The sequence below is a fragment of the Balaenoptera borealis genome, assembly GCF_965194805.1.
Source record: "Balaenoptera borealis genome assembly, chromosome: 14".
In the NCBI taxonomy this organism is placed as follows: domain Eukaryota; kingdom Metazoa; phylum Chordata; class Mammalia; order Artiodactyla; family Balaenopteridae; genus Balaenoptera; species Balaenoptera borealis.
The window spans coordinates 52,245,307-52,270,515 of record NC_138875.1 but is presented as its reverse complement, the minus strand read 5'-3'; the positions used below and the strand labels follow the sequence as shown (position 1 = coordinate 52,270,515).

At 39.4% G+C, this 25,209-nt stretch overlaps 1 protein-coding gene across 4 annotated transcripts in view; it reads right to left on the bottom strand.

Moving 5' to 3' along the window:
- The window catches only part of LOC309610562 (uncharacterized protein), a 651,150-nt gene that overhangs the window by 245,624 nt on the left and 380,317 nt on the right, over positions 1-25,209 (bottom strand). For all 4 annotated transcript variants that reach the window (XR_014234018.1, XR_014234019.1, XR_014234020.1 and 1 more), the window contains one exon: positions 13,627-13,680. Coding sequence is in view for 1 of the 4 variants with exons in the window: in XM_082353620.1 (XP_082209746.1) it covers positions 13,627-13,680 (54 nt within the window). In the remaining 3 variants the exon portion in view is untranslated. The remainder of the gene's footprint in view (positions 1-13,626; positions 13,681-25,209) is intronic.

Genomic DNA, 25,209 nt, shown 5'->3' with positions numbered 1-25,209 from the left:
AGACTGGTGTGGCAAAGCCCTGGAAGCTGGCCTGGGCGGGGTCAGGCACCGGCCAGAGAGAGGAGCTTCCTAGTGTACATCCCGGCTCCTGAGAGGACCTAATCCATGTGAACCCAGGTCGCAGACCTCCTCAGAACCCTCCTGGGAAAGGCAGGAATACCACCAACCCAAGCACAAAGATCACGTGAGTACAACTGCAGCCCTGCTGAGAAGGTGCTGGAGACACCTTCATTCCTTTAGAAAAATGAGCCTTTCCTCTAATCTTGTCTATAACCCCAAATTGTGATCGCTGGGTCCTTGATTCGTACAAGTAAGGGAAACGGTTTTGGAGAACAAACTGCCTTGGCCCTGAGAATCATTTCTTACTTGTGCAGTCGAGGACGGTTTATTATAGGTCTGTTTAGTGTCACAGTCAAGGGAGGGAAGGCATAAAACGCTGATCCAAGAAGCCATCTTGCTCTGAGGAGTGATGAAGTACATTTTTGTGTGCTGAGGCACTCTTATGGGTTAGATTTCTTTGCAGAACGAGCCCAAGTAGGCAGGTACAGGAATAAAACGGTTCACTGAGAGATTATTAGTGAAACCAGAGGCTTATCTGGCTCTGTGTCTCGGGGGAGATGCACAAAGAGGGAGAATTAATCCACTCCAAGAAGAAGAAAGCGATGGCGCCTTATCCCTAATTTGATATATCACTCATATGGTGGGTGGGAAAGTTCTTTCAAGTCCTTTTGGCCTGGGCAGTAAATTATCCTCCAGTTTCTGTTTTGTAGTGGTCAGTGAGCTGTGAGTCATACAGTGACTCACAGCGTCATCATCAATGTATATTTTGGGGTGCTCACTGGGTTCTTGGGTTCACACTGATAAGGAAAGCCAGCCTTTGTTGTGACTGATTCTTTTTCCGTGCTACGTGTTTTCTGTGTTTTCTTAGCTGCCACTGCCATCCTGATGTTGTCATAGCACTCAGAATGACAGAAATGTAAAACACTTTCTGAAACTAGGCAGACAAGAACATTATGCATTTGGGGAATTTTAAAATGCACACCCACATGTCGGGCTCACCAACTGTATTTGTAAAATCATTTTTATTTTTATCTTGATTTAGCAAAAGGAAGTACACTGATGCTTTCTTTACGGAAAGTACACTAATTCTGCTGCTCAGTAGCTATATGACCTGGGACATGTCTCTTAAGCTCCAAAGGCCTCAGTTTCCTCATTTACTGTCTACTCCTCTGATTCTACAGTAACACATCACTGGCTTTCAAATGAAGCCTAGAAAGTACCAGAACACACATCTCTCTTTCAAAGGGCCTTCTCAGGCCATGGCTTCCCCAACCCAGGTTATGACCACTGATGATCTCTCTATGAGCAAATGACTGTCTGAGTTTGGTTTATAGGATATTCACACAATATGTTGGCATTAGCAAGAAATCCCAGCTGGAAACATACAGCCCCACTCAAATGAGATCATCCATTCAACAAACACTTATCCAACACCTACTACTGACATTCTTCTAACAAATTTCTTTTTTTCTTATATTTAGGAAAATTGGTTACTATTGCCCATAAAAAAATCCCTGCCTGGCACACCTACCATTACTTACCCAATATTGATTCCCCCATTATCCTTCCTACTTAAATCCAGATTTTTGAAGGGTCAGCCAGGTGCTCAGCTCCAGGCAAGCTACTCATATTCCGACCTCCCATTTAGCTAAGTGTTTCCACATGACACAGATCTGGCTAATAAGTTGTAATCAGAAGTCTGCTAATATATTGTATTAGATAATCTTGTGTGTTTCCTCATATTTTTTCAGTGTCACCTGTCCCCCAGACCCTCAGCCACTTGCTCCATTTCAGCTGTTGCTGTGGTGACAAACTCCACACTGTGTGAAGTTCTACTGCCTGAATCCCACATCCAGAGTCACTGGCTCTGGCTCCTCCTCCACTCTCAAACTCAGAGGAAGGACCACATTTCAGGACATGGACATTGGTTTCCCTAATAGCTGTTGAAAAGGCCAGTTAACACAACCCAGAAATGTGAAAGAGTTAACTCTTCAAGGAGAGAGCTTAAATCAATGAGAGACAGGAAATGGGAGAAAACCAGAAGATAAAGTCCTTTGCCATTCCTTCATCTACTGGACTATTCTAAGGCATGGTTTTTCTTTATTTTTTTTTTTTAAAGATTTATTTATTATTTATTTTATTTTATTTTATTTTTTGGCTGCCTCAGGTCTTAGTTGAGGCACGGTTTTTCTATATTGCTTGTCTGGCGACATCTCACATGGCCAAGAAGGTAGACTTGCTCAAACAACAGTTCTGTCTCTTAGTGCTTTGTGCAGAGACATAGTGACAGGCCTTCATCTTATGTGAAAGAAAATGGAGGGCAGCTAGGACACCAGATTCATAGAAACACCAAAAACCCTGTACCTTAATTCCATACAAATTTAACAGGTATAATCTTTGATACTCAGGATATTTCTTTATTTCTCAATATTAATTTCAGAATTAGCTCAAAGTCCCACATACCAGATTGGCAAGAAAGCCATTATCACATTTCAGGGCTTCCTTGTCTCTCCTGAACTACCCCAGAACCATGTCCTGGAAAGGAGGTCTGCAGAACTTTCCCTCCAAAATGAGGGAAATGAGAGAACCCTGGTGTCCACCTGCTAATGCTGTTACACAACACCAGGTCTCCTCTCCTGTCTGGCCTTGCTCATCTTACTTATAAAAGATTTTCGCAAGCTCCTGACCCTCAGCTCCTCAGAGTTCACCACGCTCCTCTAAAAGAGATCACTCAAAGGTAATTTCACTATCCTACAACCTGGTAGCCCTTCACTGCTTTTTCCAGGCTCTCTATTCCCCTCCAAAGGCCCAGTTCTCTCAGAGGCACTATGCAGAGCTGGCTCAGTCCATTCTACAGTGGAACCCATGACCACTGGCCCACTGTTCAGTCCCAGAGACCCACCTAGGAGTTGGGTCACTTTGCTTTTCAATCCTCAAACACAAAACAGTCTTTCCTTTCTCAAAGAACAAAGGAAGATGGGCTGAACCCTTCAAATCTTGCAGGGCTATCTACAGATTGATATGTTCAGGGTAGACTGCACATGCCTAGAGCACCCTAATCACAAAGGCTTAATCCCTAGGTGGAGAAAATACCTTCTGATCCTCAAAGTGTGAATTACTACCTCTTATGGCTATCAAAGGAACGCTCAGGTATCCCTCTTGCCAAAAGCTATGAAAATAAAACACAAGTATAGTGTTTAGTAAGTTCTCTCCTACACACACAGTAGCCAGGAAGAATATTTCATGGAAACAAACACTCTGTTCTATAGGGGATCTATAGTAGATCCCCTATTGGTTGTCTGCACAGTCTCTCAAAATCTGGAAAAAAAAAATCCCTTTACCATCCATAGGGTCAAACAATAGTCTTCCAGTCATAATGTTGTGCCATGGGATCTTGTACCCTTGGTTACAGGTATTGAATCAGAATGTGGATAGCTGATTCAAGCTTGGGCAATCCAAGTCACATCCTTGGGAACTGGAACTGAGACACAGAGAGACATAAAATGTAAATTCAGCCATTTTCAAAAGCCAAATTTTATACCCTATGGACTGGAGAATAAAAGGAATTGGGTCCACAGAGAGAAGAGGAATAATGAGCAGATGTACAAAGAGAAGTAAAGATGAAAGAAGGAGGAAGAGTAGTTTGGGCATAAAGTTGCTATTTCCAGTTGACTCCTGAGGCTAGCTGTTTTCCCATCCTTAAATTCCATGAGATGCTCTTATAGTCTAATAATAAATTTCATATTTTGCTAAAGTTAGTTTAAGCTGCCTTATGTTATTCACAATCAAGGCTCCTATCGATTATACATTCATAATAGCAACAAAAGATCTAAAAACTTAGGGAAAAAAACTAAATAAAATAGATGCCAGAGCTATAATGAAGAAATCTAAGTGACTACAGATAAATTTAAATTTTTTTCTTATTTGAAGTTAGTTTCTTACAGACAACATATAGTTGGGTCTTGGGGGGGGTTGTTTGTTTTGTTTTTTGTTTGTTTGTTTAACCCACTCTGTCAGTCTCTGTCTCTTAATTGATATATTTGGACCAACTGCTTTCTCCATCCCTTATGACATTGCTGTCATTCATCTCCATGTCCATAAGCTATAATCACCCAATACATAATATTGTTTTGAACAGCTATATATTAGATAAATTAAGAATAAAAAATGAAAGGTTTCATTTTACTTTCATGTATAATTTCTCTAACATGCTTCCTTTCTTTATATAAATCCAAGTTTCTGACCTATTTAATATTCCTACTCTCTGAAGTACTTCTTTTAGTATTTCTTGCAAGGAAGGTTTACTGGTGACAAATTCCCTCAATTTTTGTTTGTCTGAGAAAGTCTTTATTTCTACTTCACTTTTGAAGAATAATTTCACTGGATACAGAATTCTAGGTTGGCTTCTTTCAAGACTTTAAATATTTCCCTCTACTCTCTTCTTACTTACCTGATGTATGAAGAGAATTTCTATGTATTTTTATCCTTGTTCTTCTGTAGGTAAGGTGTTTTTCCCCCTCTGGCTTCTTTCAAGACTTTCTCTTTGTCTTAGGTTTTCTGCAGTTTGAATATGATATGCCTAGGTGTAAACTTTTCGGTCTTTATCCTTCTTGGTGTTCTCTGAGATTCCTGGATCTGTGATTTGGTGTCTGTCATTGATTGTGGAAAATCCTCAGCCACTATTACTTCAAATATTTTTTCTTCTCCTTCTCTCTCATTCTTCTCCTTCTGGTATTCCCATGAATACATGTATTCCATGAATACATGTACTTCTATTACATGTATTACTTTTGTAATTGTCCCACATTTCTTGAATATTCTGTTGCTTTTTTTTTTTCATTCTTTTTTCTCTTTGCCTTTCAGTTTGAGAAGTTTCTATCAACATATCTTCAAGCTCACTAATTCTTTCCTTGGCTGGGTGCAGTCTACTGATGAGCCCATCAGAGTTCATTCTTTACTTCTGTTACAGTGTTTTATATTTCCTTTTAATTCTTTCTTAGAGTTTCCATCTCTCTGCTTATACTATCTATCTGTTCTTGCACACTGTCCAGTTTTTTCATTATAGCCCTCAGCATATTAATCATAGTTATTTTAAATTCCTTGTGTAATAATTCCAAAATCTCTGCCATATCTGAGTCTGGTTCTGTTGCTTGCTTTGTTTCTCCAGACTTTTTTGTTTTTGTTGTCTTTTAGCATACCTTCTAAATGTGGTTGAAAGTCAGATATAATGTACTGGGTAATAGGAACAGAGGTAAATAGGCCATTTGTGTGAGGGTTTATCTGGCTAGACGTTACACTGTGCTTATTGTTTGCTGTAGTTACAGGTGTCTGAGGCTTCAGTCTCCTCTAGTGTCCTTGTTTTTGTCTCCCCTATTGTACTTTAGTTTCCCTAGAAACTCCTTCTTAAATAGAGTGTGAGCCTTGCAGTCCTTTCAGCGGTAATCTGTTATTATACAGGAGCCCTTTTGATGTCTTGATAAGGTGTGTGGTGGAGGCAAGCATTCTGTAATCCTATGATTAGATCTCAATCTCTACTGGGCCTGCATCCTTAGACTGTGACCTTCACAATGCTTCTCAGTCCCCACCTCCACTCAGATGAGACAGGAAGGTTAGCAGGGCCTACAGCTGGATATTCCCTTTCTTCCACTTCAGTTTGACTCGTAAAGTAAATTCCTTTGAGAGCAAACAGAGAACAGAATGCCCCAGGCTTATTTCAAAATGGCTACTTTTCCCCTGGGCATATTTCAAAGTGGTTGCCTCCCCTCTCCACCTTGCTGGAAGCATGGGGAATTTGTCTTCAGTCTTCACTGTAAGAGAGAACCTTTTGGGGCTTCTGAAGATATAACTCATGAAAGCCTGGGGAAGCCGCCACCCCACTAAGTTTTTCACTCTCAAGTTAATCTGTACTCAGTCTCCAGCAGTTCAGCAATGTCAGTTTCAGTTTTCCTAACAATTCCTGGCTCCTGTGGCTTCTGCTCCCGGTAAGCTGTGATTCTCTGTATTTGCCTGTCTCCCCAGTTTTGGGAGTGTTGGTTTGCCCTGTGACCTCAATTCTCTGATGGATCTAAGAGGAATTATTGATTTTCAGTTTGCTCAGTTTTTTTGCTTGAGAATGAGAGTGACAACTTTCAAATTCTTTATATGTTGGAGCAAAAACTGGAAGTCTAAATCTTTTTTTTTTAATTTGGAGGAATAAATGATTTGTTCTTGGGAGGGAGTAATACAGTAGATGTCAATTCCTCTTTATTTAATCTATACGATCAATTCCATTCAAATTCCCATTTGGTTTTTTTTTTTAGGATTTGAAAAAATATTTTAAATTCATCTAAAAGATTAAAGATGCAACAAAGAGCCTTTAAAATGTAAAAAATAAGAATTAAAAAGATCCTGTTCTACCAAATATCAAAATGCATTACAGAAGTATAGTAATTGAAACAGCCAGGAGCTATGCCAAAACGTACATCCAGATAAATAGCACAGAATAGGTGATGCAAGCATAGACCAAAGTTCATTTGAGAATTCATTCTATGACTGAAATGGAATTTCATATTAAAGAGCAAAATATGGATTATGTAATAAAAGTTATTGAAGCAACTGGTTAGATATTTTGGGGGAGAAAATGAAGTGAAATCCATCTTGATACCTTGAACCAAAATAAATTCCAAATTGTTCAAAGTTTTAAATAATAAAAATTAAACAGTAAAAGTGCTAGCAACAAGGAAGATGGTGACTTGAATGCATTCCTGCTGTCCTCCCTTCCCAACTCCAATCCAACTGCAACTGTCTCCACCGTTTTCAATGTTATTTCCTTAATAATTAAGATTCTTAAGGCTATAAAATTTCCTTTGAGTTTAGCTTTATCTGTGTAACATAAGTTCTGGTATGAAGTGTTTTCCTCTAAATTATGTTTTAATTAGTTTGAATTTTCCACTTTTCTTATTCTTTGATCAAAGGGTTAATTAGAAGAGTATCTCTTAAATTCCAGATGGTTAAGTTTTTTTGTCATCTTTCTTTCTGTTATTCATTTTTCAGAAGTTTTAAAGGAAATTTGAACCTAGAATCTTATACCTAGCCAAACTAGCATCAGAACTAAAAGTTCATAAGCATACAAATATTCAATAAACTGACCACACATTCTATGAATTATTTAATTACATACTCCATAAAAATGAAAAATTATTCAGAAAAAAATGCAAAACTTGAAATTAAAAAGTGATGAGCAAATGAATCAGTATATTTTACAATTTTCTAAATGATTATTAGTACAAAAAATTGTTACATAAAATAATTATTAGTATGAAAAAATAATAACTAAAAATTCTGGATAGTCTCAACATGGAAGGTTAGGGGCAGACTGAAAGAAGGCAGAGAGAACTGAAAGCATGCTAAATTTCTTGTCTTGATGCAGCGAGGGAGCAAGCAGAGGCTGATATAAATATTGATTAATTTGAGATACCTAGATAATGAGGTAAATTTAAATATGTCCTTTAAATTTTAAGTAAAACTACTAGAAGAATAGGAATAGGATCCTGAACTTCTAAACCACTAGAGAAAAAGAGAATAAAGAAAATATGATCAACATATTAAAAAACAGGGAAGGAATAAGAGAGAGAAAGAGAGGGGAAGATGAATGGGAAAGGGAAGGGAGCATGAGAAATGAGGAGGACAGCGTGGCAAATGAAACTATAAAGCAAGATGTCAGGAATGTATCCAAATATGTCATTAATCACAAGAAATGCAGCTGTGTTAAATTTCTCAATCAGATTGTGGGAGAATAAAATCCAACTCTATTTCAGTTACATGTGTTACATATAAAACAAAATAATTTTTGAAATTTTTTTCGAGATTTGAATTTTCAATTTCAAATCAAAAATCAGAAAAATTAAAAACAAAGATAGAAAAGATAGCAAGCTAATGTTAGCTAAGAGAAAACAGGTATAAAAATATTACTATTATACAATAGGGAACTTAAAGCAAATAGTATTAAATGTGAAGAAAGAAATGTATTTCATACAGAAAAAAGGCTTACTCCAATGAGAAAATGTGAAAGTTTGAACCTTTTAATACCTAAAAACATAGCTTTAAAATATATAAAGGCTATCAAGCTTCATTAAGTATAAAGATTACCTGGGAAACTTGTTAAAATTGCTGATTTTCAGGGTCTATCTCCATCTCCCTACCACCATTCTAGTCTAACTTACCTGAATTACAAAAACATCCTCCTATCAGGTCAAAATTGCAGTTAAAATTTTAAACCTGAGGAATTAAGTGAGATTTAGAGAGGGAAGAGTAACTGATTCAAGGTCACACAGATAATGACAGATCTGGAACTAAGATCTAAGAGTTGGGAGAATTTACTCACAAAAAACCAGCATTAACTCTAATATATTTCACATCAAGATTGGTTTTTCTAGAGCTTAGCTTTTGCTCACAACATTATTTTCTGCACAGAAGCTCTGTCTGGGCAAGACTGACCAAGTGAGGGATGGCCATGAGTCAGAGACTAGACAGACCTATACAAGGGAGTCAGGAAACCATGAAAGGTCCCACTATAGACAAAAAAAGAAGGAAATGAGGCAGAGGGTAAATGTATTGCAGCTGGTAAATAACATAGCCCAGACTCACATCCATTATATCATGCTGTGGAATCTGGAAAAAAGGTTACAGGCAAAAGTTTTGGCAGAATTTTTCATAGTCAGTCAGGTGGTTAAAGACAAGGAAATGTAGCCAAGAGGAATAGACAAAGTACAGCAAATAAATGGATTACGGATTGGATCAGGTGCAAGGTGGGGAGGGTGGTGCTGTGGAAAACCATGGAGAGCCAACTACAAGGAATGGAGTGAAAGACAGGATGTAGTCCTAACAACTTGACAGCACACAATTTCTTCAAGGACCAGAATCCGAGACAGGAATCCCGGCATGAAAAGTGAGAACGGAAACCATCTACACCTACACAGTTTACTGATTACATCAACATGGCCTTACTCTTACACTGTCTTCATCAACATGACATCACTACTCCAGGAACCTCTTGCCCAGGAAGATAAGCGTTCAAACAACTACATTATTTAAGTGAACATCAACTCATTCATTTCTACAATAAATAGTAACAAATGATAATTTACTTTTGAAGACTCTTTGAATCTCTCACCTCAAAACCCTCATCTCTCTATGTCCCCAGTTCTAAACTACTATATCAGGATTCTTAGCCAATCCTAAGCAAGCCCTCATAATTTAAGACCCACCTTAAACCACATTCTGAACACGCATAAATATGCCCACCTTGCCCTCCCACCCTCTGAGACACTGCTAAAACTCTTGTCATTGTAGTGCTCTCCTTAATAGCTTAGGGGAAAATAACTTTATCTGTTTTTTTCTTTTTAAGTTCTTTTATTTTTTGGACGCATCACAGGGCACGTGGGATCTTAGTTCCCTGACCAGGGATCATACCCGCACCTCCTGCAGTGGAAGCATGGAGTCTTAACCAATGGACCACCGGAGAAGTCCCCAAAACAACTTTATCTTACTTATAAGTTGTCTTGGTGATATTTTCAGGGATCCAGCACTTGACAATGTTACAGGTCCATCAAAATCCAAACAAGACATTCTCACTGCCATGGCCCAAGACCCATCTTAACCCAGTTCTCCCCAAATTTGCACAAAACTTTCTTAAATCAGAGGCTAAAGAAAGACTAAAATTGATTGTATTAAGTCTAATAGAAAAAGGACTCAGCATACCTTATCCTGGCCCTTGTAACACTCCTGTCCTTCCAGGCAAAAACCCCAATAGACAAGGTATAGATTCATCAGATCATGAGTAAGATAATCTTTCAAGGCTTCCCTATAGTATTGATACTAAATCCAATGCCATTTTGTGTTAAGTGCCTCCTGAGACTACATACTACACAGTTGTAGATCTGTGTTCTGCTTTCTTTAGTGTCCTTTTAGCTCAAAATAGTCAATACTTGTTTGCCTTCTCTAAGGCAAATCAACAATGCACCTGGACTGTGATGCTCCAGGGGTTTTCTGAGGCATCTGCTGCTTTCCATAAATCCTCAACCAGGACCACAAGGACCTTAACTCTCCCTGTTGTCCTACTCTTTTGCAGTATGTGGAAAACCTTTTGTTGTGTTCTAAAATGAGGTAAACTCTAAGACTGTCTCCATCTATCTATTTACTGTTCTACCTCAGGATAGGCATATTTCCAAAGAGAAGGCAAAATGTTGTCAAAGTAACTTCATTATATAGGACAAGGATTGGCAAACTATAGCCACTAATCAAATCCAACCTGCTGCCTACTTTTGTAAACGAATTTTTTTTGGAAAACATTCACACCCATTCATTTATTTATTGTCTATGGTTACTTTAACACTACCACAACTCTAACAGTTGTGACAGAGACTATACTACCTGGTCCTTTACAGAAAAAGTAAAAGTCACGCCCTGATCTAGGATATGATTTATCCCAAGGGAGTCAATCCTTTACTCCTAACCAACTATAAGTCATTCAAAATTTTACTGGGCCAGAGATAATTGAGAGGATTCTTCAATCTCACTGACTCAAGTGTCATGGATTCTCAAGTTTTCTAATTGCCACTCCATTATAGGACTTAACCAAATTCTCAGTGACCAAACCTCTTCCCTTAGAATCTAAACATGAACAGGTCTAATTAATATTAGCTCTCGAACAACCTCCCAGTCTGGGCCTATCTAATTATCATAAATCTAATTAACTGGATAAGTTCTTGGCATTCTGACTCAACTCTATGGAAACTATGAGAGATCAATAGCTTACTAACCACCCCTTCCTGACCCAGTGGCAAAAGCCTACCCATCTCCTCAATAATCACAGCAGCTAAACCAGTAGATATATCTGCTGACTTGGTTTTAGGGTATCCTTTAAATTTGATGGTCCTTCATGCTGTACAGTCTTTCTACTTACTGAAAATACACACTTCTTAGCGAACAGGCTTACTGCACATGATATCCTATTTTCTCCCTCATATATTTCTAGTCGTCATTATAGTACTTTAAAATCCTGTTATTTTTCTTCCATTACTTAAAATAGGAAATTCGTGACTGTTTAACCTCTGTTCATAAAACATCTATGCCCTAAGTAGATTTATTAGAAACTCCTTTAGAAAACCCAGACTCAATATTGTTTGTTAACAGGTCATATCTTAACACTGATTCAGCAAAATTCTAGGTAAGACTATGACTCCTTACCAGAAGCAAAATCTGCTCAGATGGAAAAACATGGTGCACTCACCAGAGCTTGAAAGCTAGCTAGAAATAGAAGGGAAATTTCCACTGATAGTAGCTATGCTTTTGGATAGCCCATAATTTTGGAATACTTTGTAAATAAGCGTTCTTAAACCCCAACAGGAACCCCAATTCAGAATGGGGTCCACAAATTAAAGAACTTCTGGGTGGTCTAATGCTTCCTAAGGAGATGGCTATATAAAGGTAGGGGCTCATAGAAAAAGGGATAACATGGAGCAAATCCCTGCTACTCTTTATACCAGACGGCAGCACTCACTAAGATTCTAGCCCTAATGGTAAACTGAGAGATTAAACCTTGGGGTGGGGGTTGTTCAAAGAAGCTTTTATAGAATGCCAGTCATTGCATCCAGAGTCAGAAAAAGGTACTGGGAGAAATCCGGATATAAACTGCACAGAGATAATCTCTGGCACTCTGAGAATGGCTTCATAGAAGTACCAGATAACCTCAAATGGAAACTTGCAAAAATATTACATGCCATGGTTCAGAAAATGCAGAAGAGTTCAATAATGCCACCACAGCCATAGAACTCCTTGCCTGGAAGCATCATGAAATCTGGCAGGTGTTGGATCAGAATAGAGCCACGTTAGATATAATATTGGCCTCTTGAGGGTAAACATGTACTATTTTAGGGGAAGAATGTTGTGCTTAGATCCCTGTAGACCTCTCTAGGATCTATAATATTACTCAAAATAATTAGAAAGCAAAAATCCTAAATGTAAGTAATCTGGTAAATTATCTGAATCTGTGGGCACTTTGGATTGGGGATAGGCTCTATTCTCTTGGTTTAAATTGGGTGCCCTTTGTTCCTGGCTGAGAAGTGAACAATGAACTCTTGATCATAGAATCGGTCCATATTGCAATGTTTAGAGGTATGATCTCCAGAGTCTTAAATGTTGCTATATAACCACTATCAAATGATCCTTCTTTGTGTTTTGTGATGTCCATTACATGATCCATCAAAAAGAACAAGAAAACCCACAGGCATGATGGGTGAAATAACCATCCCCAGACTGGTCTTGATGTTAATGGTCTACCTTTTAGCTTAGGCTGAACAATGATCACAAAGTGAGACACTGAGAAGCAAAACCATTTACAACCACACAGCTTACTATCTACATCAACATGATGTTACTGTTCCCCAACAGTCATTAACATGGCTTTAATATTTTGAGAAACTCTTGCCCAGGAAGATAAAAGTTGCAAATAAACTGTATTGTTTATTTTAGGAACGTCCCCCGAAACCCACTTAAATGAATATCAAATGGTTCAGTTCTTCAATAGGTAGAATCAAATGATAGTTTCTCTCTAAGATTCTTTGAATCCCCAGCTATAAAATCCTTGCCTTACTACATTTTCCAGTCCTAGACTCTTATATCATGATCCTTACCCAACCCTAATCAAGCCCTGAGACTGAAAGACCTACATTGAACTAGACTCCAAAACCTCATAAATAGCCCAACTTTGCCCCCTGAGGGCACTCCACTCTGAGACATCACTTAAAGACTCTCTCAAGGTCATGCTCTCCCTTACTGAGACAACAGTAAACTCAGCTTTGTTTTGGTGTTATTTTTGAGAAATCATTGTTTAACAAGGGTCACTTAGGGGAGGAGCTTGGTTTTAGTATAAAGAAATGACAGCAAACACTACAAGAATCAACCACAACGCAATGTGGACCGATGGATTGAGGAGACTTTTTATTTGCTTTTATCAAAACCCTAACTTTTTCAAGCATCGGGAATGGCACTGAGCCTACAGGAAGGGGCTAAGTATTTCTGCTTACAGGCCATGGGGGAGGCAAGCTTCAGGGGCAGCGAAGTAGACGGGTCATTAAAATGTATGCCTTGGGGCTTCCCTGGTGGCGCAGTGGTTGAGTCTGCCTGCCAGTGCAGGGGACAAGGTTCGAGCCCTGGTCTGGGAAGATCCCACATGCCGCGGAGCGACTAGGCCCGTGAGCCACAATTACTGAGCCTGCGCGTCTGGAGCCTGTGCTCCGCAACAAGAGAGGCCGCGATAGTGAGAGGCCCGCGCACCGCGATGAAGAGTGGTCCCCGCTTGCCACAGCTAGAGAAAGCCCTCGCACAGAAACGAAGACCCAACACAGCCATAAATAAATAAATAAATAAATTTAAAATGTATGCCTTTCGAGAGGGACAAGGACACGAAAGTTAATTGGAATTTATAAATCTTATCCTATGCACATTTAAATGCTGGAAACTTGGAATCTTGTTTTGAAACTAGGTTTAGGGCAATTCAGGAAGGAAAGGGCCCAAAAGAACTCTCACCTGTATTTCATTCATGGGAAAAGTTCTCTCATCTCTCTGGGTCCAGGTTTTCCCCTGTGAAAAGTACAAATGGTAATTACTTGCTCTAGACTCTTCATTGTTGATGCAATTGCTTTTTTGCCTTTGCCCTCTTGTCCTTATATTTCTCCTTTTTTTTTCTCCCCTCTTTTTTCTAATTTGTCATACTTTCTTCATCTTTTGTTACAGAAACACGTCTTTAGGGAAACCAGTCATTAGGACGAAAGAACTAAAAACTGAAACGAAAAATTTCTATTTTCAAATAAGAACTTGTTTGATCTAACATGAATAAATCATTTGCACTCTGCCTTTGTTTCAATGCATGTAAAATCGGGTAAAGAGATCAACATTATCTCTAAGTGTTTCACGTTCTCCAGCCGACTTTCAAGTATTGAGAGGCTGATAATCTAACTTTCTTGCTTTGAAAACGGGTATAATGTAAGAAAAAGAACACTGGCCAAGCTTAACAAATCCTGGCCTTTTCAGTTATTACCTTTCTGCCTTTGGGCAAGCCACGGAACCACTGTGAAGGCCAATTTCCTTGCTGCTCAGGAGAGGCTGTCTGCCCCTCCGTGTGGTTGTGAAGAACCAACAAGATAATGCCTGTAAAGTCCCGGATGCACAAATGGTAGCGGCTACTATGATCACAATGTAATAAATATTTATGGATTGGTGTTGGCTTCCTCATTGTAAAAAGAAAACGGAGACTGGGAAGTCATAAAACTGGACGGGCAGAACCATTGCAAAGTTTAAGAAAGTGCTTTGTAAACTAAAACAAGTTGCAATTTCAAACTAGGCTTTGTATTCTTTCTCCTTCTATGTATCTTAAGATTTTTATTGTTTATTAGCAGCTTCAAAGAAAGTGAACTTCAAATCAAGCAGTATTTCTCATAAGTAATCATGAGAAGGAGTTGCATCAACTGCTTAAAATGAGATCTGAACTATCTATAAATGTGGCTCCTCGTGGCATGCATCTCTCCACCATTTTCACTGAAAATGGAGATTCCTTTCCATTCCCTTTTCTTCCCAGTAAGGTGTTATGAAAACAGGGAGGCTTTAGGCTTAGGCAAACCTAAATTCGATTCGTGATTCTACCTTAAAACAGGAAAATTAATATCTACTCTATAGGGAAACAATGAAGTAACTTTTGTAAAGTGTTCAGTAGCCAAGAGATTGACTCCTTTCCATACAAAGGACCTACAACTTAAAGCAACTTTAGTAAGTTCCTTGATTCTTGATACCACACACCTCAAGTTTTAATCACATTTAACAGACCTACTTTCAAATTCTTCCACTAAATAGCAAATTATTCAACCTCAGTTTCCTCTTCTATAAAAGGGAGATAATAATAGAATCTAGCTCATAGGGTGAGCAGAACAGCTGAGAAAGTGCAGGTAAATGCTTAACCTGGTGTCTAGCACATAATAAATTTTAACTGATAAAACTATAATAATACTAATAGCAATAACATTTCAGATATTTTCTAATTCTCACCGTAACAAACACTTAAATGGGTCAGTGGCAAAGCTATAGGGGTAGTTTGCCAGTTTTTCCTTCTTAGGTTTCCTTGGCTCTATTTCTCTCCCTCCCTTCCCAGGGCAGGTCTGTTTCAGTTAGGCTGCTCGCTGGAACACCTGGCAGTGTGCCCACCCTTGACGTTTTCTGTGTGTAGAGCCAACAGGGTGGGGAGTTGGGGGTTTGATCATCTTCACCTCCGAGACATTGGAATCTGTTGAGTTAAACATTGCCCTACTGTTACCATGCCCTCCCTTGCTTTCTCCCCCCCGCCCCCCCTGCCGCGTGAATGAATCTGGAAGGAATGAACCTGAAGTCTATCTTGAACAGCTATAAAACCTTTATGGTACGTGGGCTGCTCCTCGGGGAGTAGGGCATTAGCCTCCCTGTTCATTCCTGGAGTAAACATAACGCGTCAGCGTATTCCCTAACACGGGGTCAACGTCTGAGGGAGCGGGGCTCTCTGTGCCTGGCACCTGCTGGTGTGGAGAGGCCTGCTGGCAGCAATACACCGCAATAAGCTTTGATGACGGCACTAAGGACAGAGCTCACTGCTCCAGTGCCTTTTAATTCGCAAGTAATATTTATCCTCTGATGGCACGTCTCCGAGACTCAACACTTCTGCTCAATCCTCTAAACTTACAGAATTCTGTAAGAATATACTCTATATTCTTGTGTAAGACTATATTATATAATAGAATACATACATATGTATTACAATGTATCATATGGTACCCATGTAGCCAACATTAAAATCACACTGATTTTTCTAAGTGATTTCTGTGAGAAAAACCCAAAGAAGAACTTATCTCTTTCTTGGAGGTGCATGCTGATTCTTGACTCAGGCTTTGGAAATGCCCTGCTGTCCTGTTTGATGTCATCCATAAAATGCTAGCTCCCTGATGGCAACAGTCAGTCTCTAGACCCTCAGTCTATGATTTATTACAGGTGCCATCTTTGAAGGATCTATGGCACCGTATCATAACTGTTGTCTGTTTACCTGAAAGTTTTCCATTTGTGATAGCAGGTCTGTAACCCTTTTTGAATCTAGAAGGGATAAAGAAGAACATAACTCATTTTACTGGAGGTCACCATTATTCTTCCTTCTCTCTGTCTTTATCCCATGCCAATCAAACAGTCATGTTTTATCTCCAGTCAGTTCTCCAAAGGCTTTTCTGTCCACATAGTCGTCCTCATCTCTATGGCACATTCTTGTAACTTCATTGGGATTCTACTGAAGACTCAGTTAGACTGGTGTCTGGGTAGAAGAACTGTTCATTGCTTATAAGCATCAGGCCACCAAAAGCTGGTGACATCCAACAACCAGCTAGCCATAATGATTGATACATTACAATGACATAAACATGGGAGCTCAGTTTGGAGTGCTAGTGCCATTTTACTACCAAAGATTATGACATTGAGAAGTTCTGCCTCTTAATTGTGGTCACCTAATTACTCCAGAAGTCATGCCATAGTCAGTGCTAAAATAAGGACAGCAGAGGGAATCTCAGAAAAATCTCAAAACCTTAGGCAGAGGAGGAAATAGAAACGCCCTTGGTTGGCAAAAGTAACAATTACACTGAACATTTTACATCAACAAACAAAACTTTAAAAAAATTGAATCCCCGATTACAATCCAGAGTTTGATTTATGGTAGATTTAATTACAATTCCTTTCTGAGATGCAAGATAACTGAGCTGTGTACTAATTTAGTCATCAAATATTTTCCATGAATAACCCAAACCAGAACCTATGAGTATATTTCCTCTGAGGTGTGAGTTTATTGTAAACCTTAATCCAATCTGTAGAGTCAAATTCTATAAATTTATACTTCCATTGTGAACAACTGTGAAATGGAAAAAATAGTCCTATTTTTGTATTTTGTATTTTTTGTATTTTAAGTACATTCTACTTTGTATTATTTGTTTTTTCTAAACACGTAATTTTTATATAAAGTTAATAATGTACTGAAAAGTACAAATAAAAGTTACCTATGGTCTCACCATCCAGATGGAACTGATAAGACTTTGCTGTCTTGTTATATGTATAAATACACATAAGTATTTTTTTTTTAATTTGGAGCATACCATTCATACTTTTTTTAAATTTGGAGCATACTATTCATACCTTTTTCACTTAACACTATGCTGAAAACATTTCCCACTTAATGAATATTCTTCTAAAACATAATTTTAAATATCTATAAGATAGTTGGCTATATTAATATAGTGTCTTTTTACTTTGTTTCTCTGACATCTATTTGTATGCCTCTGAAGGCTACAAGCATGCATAGTCTCAAGATTATGTAATTTACTAATCTAGTATGTTCCAAATCTCCAAATACAAAATTTCCAACACTGAGAATAAAATTAACTTCTACACACTCCCGCTACCAAATCTACCAGTGTATCCACATTTGTGTACATGTACTCTGCCTTCTTTGCTGCCAAAAGAATGAACTGATCTAAGACCGGCCCCTTCACTTGTGCCCTGGATCCCACCCCCGCCCAGGACTTCTCAGGGACTTCACTCTTGCAACTGTCGCCTCTCTGTCCGGCATCATCAGCTTTTCTCCCTCCTACGATCACCTTCAAACATGCTGTAATGTGTCTCTTCTTAAAAAACTCTCCCTTTACCCTTCAGTCCCCCTCCAGCTTCCACCTCATTCCTCTGTACCCTTATTCACTGCTTCCAACTCCACTCCTCCAATTCCCTCTAGAATAAGAGAATCAGGCCTCACTCCTATCACATCACCAGTTGGTCACCAGAGACCTCCACGTGACCTAATCCAGTGATCCCTGCTCATTCTTTATCTTAATCTCTGAGCAGCACATTCCACAGTTGATCACTGTCTCCTTCTTGAACCAGTTTCTTCATTTGACTTCCAGGACACAACATCCTTTACCTCCCTGTCAGCTCCTACTCAGTCTCTTTTGCTGGTTCCTCCCAACTTCCTGATCTCTAAACACTGTAGGGGAGCAGGAAGCAGGTCTCTTCCTTTCTCCATCCACACTCGCTCTCAAGGTCAGTGGTTTTCAACCCTGGTTTATGTTAGAATAACTTGGAGAGCTTTTAAATACTCCCAGTGCCGGGGCGGACCCCCAGCATTATACTCTAGGCCAGAGTTGGTCTAGGATGAGGCCCAGTCATCCATACATGTACGAGCTCTCACAGTGATTCTAATGTACAGCCAAGGTTAAAAACTATTGGCCTGGGCCCTATGTGATCTCATCCAGACCCGTGGTTTAAATAATATCAATACAATGGAAATTCCCAAATATTTATATATAATATACATATGATATATAAATATATATAGAGAGAGATTATATACATCTATTATCTCCAGCCTGAATTCCAGATTCAACTACCATCTTGACATCTCCACTTGGATGTTTATTAGGCATCTCAAACTTAATATGCCTAAAGCCAAACTCTTGACTTTCTTGCTCCTTCTGTACTCGTCTGCATCTCAGAAAATAGCAACCCCAATCTTTCAGTTGCCAAACACTAAAATATGAGAGTCATCCCCAACACCTCTCTTTTTCTCACACTGCATTTTAATCCATCAGTAAATTCTGTTGACACTACATTTTAAAAACACCCAGAATCTGATCACTTCTCACCGTTTCCATCACTACTGCCCTAACCCAAGTCACCATCATCTCTGGTCTGAATTGTTGCTGTCGCCTCTTAACTAGTCTCACTGCTTTTGCCCTTACTCCCCTAAGTCTGTTCTCAACATAGCAGCCAAAAAAGTATATCGAATCATGTCACCCCTCTGCTCCAAACCCTTCAATGGTTTCCCATGCCACTCAGAGAAAAAGCCAGAAGTCTTTCAGTGACTGCCCTGATCTGCCCTGCCCACCGTGCTTCCCCAAGCTCATCTTCTGTCACTCTTCTCCTTACTCACTCTGACTCCTTACTCAAAGATGACCACTGGCATCTTTGCTCATCCTTGAACAAATAAAACATATTCCCACCTTAGGGCTTTTGCATTTGCTGTTCTTTCCACCTAGATTGTTCTTCCTCCCGATCTCTGCTGGCCATGCTCTCTCACTTTCTTAAGGATCTTGTGCAAATGTCACCTTATAAAAGAAAACTTCCCTGACCACCCTGTATAAGAGAACTCTACTGCCCCCCACCACTACCGTCTCTATTCACGTGTTGTGCTCTATTTTTCCTCATAACATCTCTTACCATTGACAAAACATGTATTTGTTCATACACTCATTGTCTGTCTATATGAGCTCTCTAAGAGAGAAATCTTGTCCTTAGTGTTCACTCCTGAATCCCCACCAACTAGAGCAGGCCTGACATGTAGCAGACATTTAGTAAATAACTACTGAGTGAATCAAAGAGTGAAGCTCTGGTGAATCAAAAGCTGGAAGACAGAATAATGCAATTCATTTTCATCTTTCAGGGACCTTAGAGGTCATTTGCTACAACCTTATTGTGTCATATTTGAAGAAACCGACCTAGAACTGTTGAAAGACTCACAGCTGGCTACTGGGGGAGACAAAATAGATGTCACACCCTCTCCTGGTGTCCCCCATTCATTCTATTTTTTAAAATCATTCCTTTCATGTTAGGATAAGTCAACAATAAAATAAGGTACACTTACATTATCATCACTAAGCTAAATTATTGAACTCAACTCAAATACAGAAACTGAGGTCTGATGAAAAGAGGAATTTCAAAGACAGTAAAACCAATAACTAAGCCTAGAATCAAATGAAAAATGGGAAGCACCTTTCCCCCAACTTAACCCACATCCTGACTTCCATGCCACACTAAAATCATCGTTATGTTGTATTCTTAATGCCCCTTCAGGGCCTTTTATTGTTCACATTAACAGATAGGAAATTCGAGCCAGAGACCAAGAGGAGAGAACTGTCCAGAAACATTGACATAGAAGTATAATTTTGAGGTGGCTTATGTTCATAATTAACTACACAGAGACATTTACTGAAGGGGAAAAAAGGAGGAGGCATTTCATATTTAATAATCTGACTTTTATCTCCAGTCACTTTAGGTTTTTAGTATGTGTGCAGGACAAGGATGCTAGAAAACATATTAAGCTGACCTATAGGCACCAGATCTGAAGAATGGAGGGAACTTTTTTAACCATTCACATTCTGTTCTTCGGTATAAGCAGCAAATCTGGCTCTGAGCCTGACTCATATAATGGAAGATTAACATGATAACCGGTTGCACTACTTCCTCTCCCCAAAGATTCATCCTTAACTTCCTTTGGCTAAATCACATGGTGTGTTTTTCATTTTCAGTTAAAATAGAGGGGAGTGGCAGAGAGAGAAAGAGAGAGAGAAAAAATGAAGTTTCTTTTAACCATTCCCCCCATTTGAAAAAAGAAAAGCACTCAAACAATAGTCAATTTTCAGTTTGTCTATAAAATAGAATAACTTATTTTTTATTACAGAGAAAAGTTTTTGTTTCTTTAAACACTGCTTGAAATAGTTTCAAAGTGTTGGGAAATCAGTGCATGAATCAAAGACACATCCAAGGAATCCTGTAAATTTCAATGAAATCCTGTTTGCCACAGATTTGGAGCATGTTTCCTCTGTCCTTTTGAACTTGTTCTGTTCTGCTGCTCTTGCAAAATATCCTTATACATACTTTAAAACCTCTAACAGGGCAGGTCTCTCTCTTCATAGCTCACTTGCAAATCATTTGGTCACTACGTAGGGACTTGCAGGTAAGTGGGGAACGGAGCTGGATAATCTTCATAGCAGCATTGTTCCTTTCTTCCCCAGAATCCTGAAAAGAGCATTGCAGACCCAGACGTAGTGGCTTTATTTGTAAGAAGATCCAAATCTAACATAAGCTCCTGGCACAGACCTTCAAATCTCACTGGCCTTTAAGACATGATGTAAGTAGGACTAGTGGCTGTGAGTACAATGGAAATAGGTAAGCAGGAGACAGGTGGAGGGAAGAGGACTACAGGAAATAGATCCTGTTTTGACTTCAATTTCTGTTTTAATATGAAAGCCATGGAGTTTTTAACCACCCAGTCCCAGGCTGATGGCTAATATTCTGGCCACCCAAGAAGACATCTGAAAAACGTAACAAAATATATTGTTACCAAATGGCCTCATAAGATTTGGTAGTGCGTGCTCACACTTGTGGGGCTAGACTGCTCAGTTCCTAATATCAAGAATATCCCTAACCCATCCGGAGACCTGTCAGCACTACTTAAGAAGGTCCTCAGGGCCTCATCCCGAATTCATGATCCTTTTCCGTCTTTGAAATCCAAAGGGGGAGCTAGTGTCACTTATCTAGAAAATATATGACTAACAGTTAACACTGGCATGATGTCAACTCAAGTATTCAGTTACTAGGCAGAGAAAAAGTCATTTGGAGAGGAAAAGACACCTGGAAGCTCTTCTATTCGACCTCTATTCAATCCATTAGGTGTTGATTGAATTGAACAATGCACAGTTCTGGGCATATTGACTTCTCCGCCACACCACAACCTCATGTTGACAAAGGACCTTACAGATGAAACATAGATAACTACCTCTGCTGCTGAAGTCAAACATGGGGAGCTCCCTATGGCCCTCAAAGTTCTGAGCTCCTAGTGCCTAGTCCAGGCATCATAAAGACTTCTGGCCTCCTGCTAGCGGTACATCATTAAGTCATAGTTAGCAGGTCTTTTCAGCAAGGAATGAGGGTTCTTCCTTTGGTGAAGTTAGGTTTGCCAGAACTGTCTACGCATAGAATGTATTCCATCACAAGTTACCACCGAGTCCAGGCAAGGGCGAAACCCAATCGACTCTCTCATGTAGGCATCACTGAAGGATGCTAACGAGACTCCCTTCCCGAGGTTGTGGACCAGGTGTTTTCCTGAGCATTAAATTTACGAGAGTTCTACACACGGACACCTTAGGCAAACTGTAAGCATATTTGAAGTTTACCTTCCCCTGACTGTCACCCTTCCTATGACTTTATGGGTCCTCAGCACAGATGACACCAGGTTTTTCTGAATTTATATACAGGCTGCTGTCTATGTGCTCTCCAATCACTGAGAGGGTTTGTAATGTCTCCCATGCAGATGGGGACTGTGTCATCATTTCCTCCCAAAAAGAAGCATCTGGGGACATGCTGAGTCTACAGCAGGTATTTAAACATTCTTTCTGGGCAGGTGAAGGAAAGAATGAATGAATGAGGTGAGTGGGGTAGTGAACGAATGACCACACCTACTTTCTTTTCGTCTCTAATAATAGGTCTTACCTGACTATCTTCTATGGCTTTCCTCGACTTAAAGGATTATCTCACATCTTTTTCTCTTTAGGGAACCAGAGTAAATTCTACAACTTCTTTGTCCTCATATTCTTTCTCTTCGCCTCACCCACCCAATCTTACTTTGTAGTCACCGCTTGTAGTTTCTTGTCTCACCACGTTATCACCCCATGTGGGTACAGTGTGATCACTTTCCCAGTGATCCTGAGCCGAACTCCAAGGGAGCCCCTTCCACTGCTCCTCTCCTCATGGCAGCCTCCTTTGCCCGTGTTCTGATTGCACTACGAGCCTCCCACACCTGAATTAACTTGGCCTGTATATTTGCACATATCAGTATGTTAACATGACCCTCAAAACTCCTTCCAAACTAACAAAGATAATCTTCCTCTCACTGCTCTACAAAAACACCTCCAAAAAGTGTAAAGCTGGGTTTCAAACCATGATAGAATTGCACACAGTAAAAAAGGGAAAAGAATGTTCAAAGGCATTGAGATGATAATAGAGATTGCGTCTAGCAAAGAAAACCACTTATATTGTTACCTATATTAGAGGTCCTGTATCATTTTTCAAATTTTTAGTAATAATATAACTTCTATGACAGAAAATAAATGTAATTAAATACTACTCAAAATGTCAACTAACCAACAGGATTCATTTTCTCTAAATTCCCATACATGCCACAAACGATCAAATACCAGGGTTGCTAAGAATTTACAAAGGTCTTAGAAATACTCTCAGGTCATAGGTCTGCTCATTGACGCTAAAGAAAAGAGAAAACAGAAACTGGAGTCTTTTCCATCTAACTTCACTCATCCTTTGGCAAAGGATCCTCTCATTCTTCAGTAGGTTGTCCATGCGGCTGGATACCCCTCCCCCGCCTCCATCATCTACTTTTTCTTAACAACCACAGCTGGTGATGTGTTGTCCTGACTGGGACAGGCAGTGGTCACAGCTAGAGGACTAGCTGAGCCGGGTGTAAGATCCGGCTCTGACACTTGGCTGGTATGTAACCGGGGACAAAGATAAGCTCCCTGAGTGTTAGTTTCTTCATTTGTAAAGAGAAGCTTTATGAGGTTATTGGGAGGAGTGAGTGAAGTATGTGAAAACACTTTGTAAACTATTTGTAAAGCTAATATTGAATATTTATTGAATGTAGTATGTGACAGTCTCTGTGCTAAGAATTCACATGCCTCCTGTCAGCTAATCTAATGTCAGCACTACTACTTGGGAAAGTCCTTAGGGCTCATCCCAAAATCAAGATCCTTTTCCCTCTTTGAAATCCAAATGCGGAGCTATTGCATTTACCTAGAAAATATTTGAGTTATAGTTAAGCCTCCATTTTGCAGAACAGGAAACTGGGCCTGAGATAAGTTATTTACTTTCCAAGGTCACACAGCTAGCACGTTGCAAAACCCTGGATTAAACCAGGTCTATCTGACCCCAAGCTTTTAACCACCACCTGATTTTTTCTTGTAAAATTCCTTTAACAGCTCTGAACTACTAAGTGGTGACATGTCATGAAAACTATTATTTTCCTTTTTCAGAGTAATTATGACGAATCAAAATGGTAATGTACATTAAAACATTTGGTAAACCATAAAGAGCTAAACAATAGTAGGTTTCTTCAGTCAAACACCATTCTCCAGCAATAAAAGGGTGGCTACGTTGTTTATAGGATTTATTATTAAAGCAAGTATATTGAGTCAATAGCATTTATTCCTGTTTATAGAAAGCATAAAAGCTACCAGGGGAATTGCCTATTTAGTTGTGAGCCATGGATTATTTCATGTTTTGTATAATAAAGTTAGAGGTTTTTTTTTTAATCTAGAATTTCCTGCAACCGGCAATTACAGTGCTTCGTGGCCTAAAATACCTCCATGCCCAGGCAGATTTGAGTATCCTTAAACCCCTCTCTCCATATGCTCTCCTGGCTCCAAGCACTGGCTACCTTTAAACTAAATCCTAAGTACCCCCCAAAACAAGAAAAAAATAATATAACTTTTTCCATCACTTTTACATTTCAAAGTCCTTTCTTTATCATTTGATACTCACAGGAATACTGAGTTTATTAGGGAAAGGTACTTTGGTCTCACTTTGTAAGTAGGAAATTAAAATGCAGAAAGGATAAAACATTCATATACAGTCTTACAGGTAGAGTGTCCTGGAATTGAGACTTGAATTCAAAGTGTTGCACTCCCAGGTATTTATCCACTTTGACGTGATTCCATCTTTGTTGCTATGGTACTTCTCCCAGAAGTATCTGCATCTATTCAATTCCATTCAATTCAACAAAAAAATTATTGAGAATCAATTTTGTACCAGGCATTTTGTAGGTGCTGGAAACTGAATGAGGAAAAGACACAGTCTCTGCACCAAAATAACTCCTAGTCTAAAGAGGGACAGACACACCTAGCTAGGAGGCAATCGACTGTAGTGTAGTAAACTAGAGGACTGCTTTAAAACTTTTCTAATTATGGCATAAAAGGCTCTATAGCAGCTAAAGGAGTTTCAGGCATCAGCTGGCAGCTGAGGAGTTATTTGGTAACAGGCTGGTAAAACAAGCTACCTTCAGGGAAGTTTGCCTGGTCGTGTAAGGGTGCCTGGCAGGGATCAGGACAGATGGACCTGACATACCCCTCTCAGTTTCCCCATATTCCCTCTAGAATGACAAGCCCACCCGCTGTGACTGTTGGTAGCCTGGTTCTGGCAAATGCTCCATCTGCCTCTTCCAACCACAGCTCTCGCTCCCAACACAGATTCTGAGTCTACCAAATCCCTCTCTCTAACCCA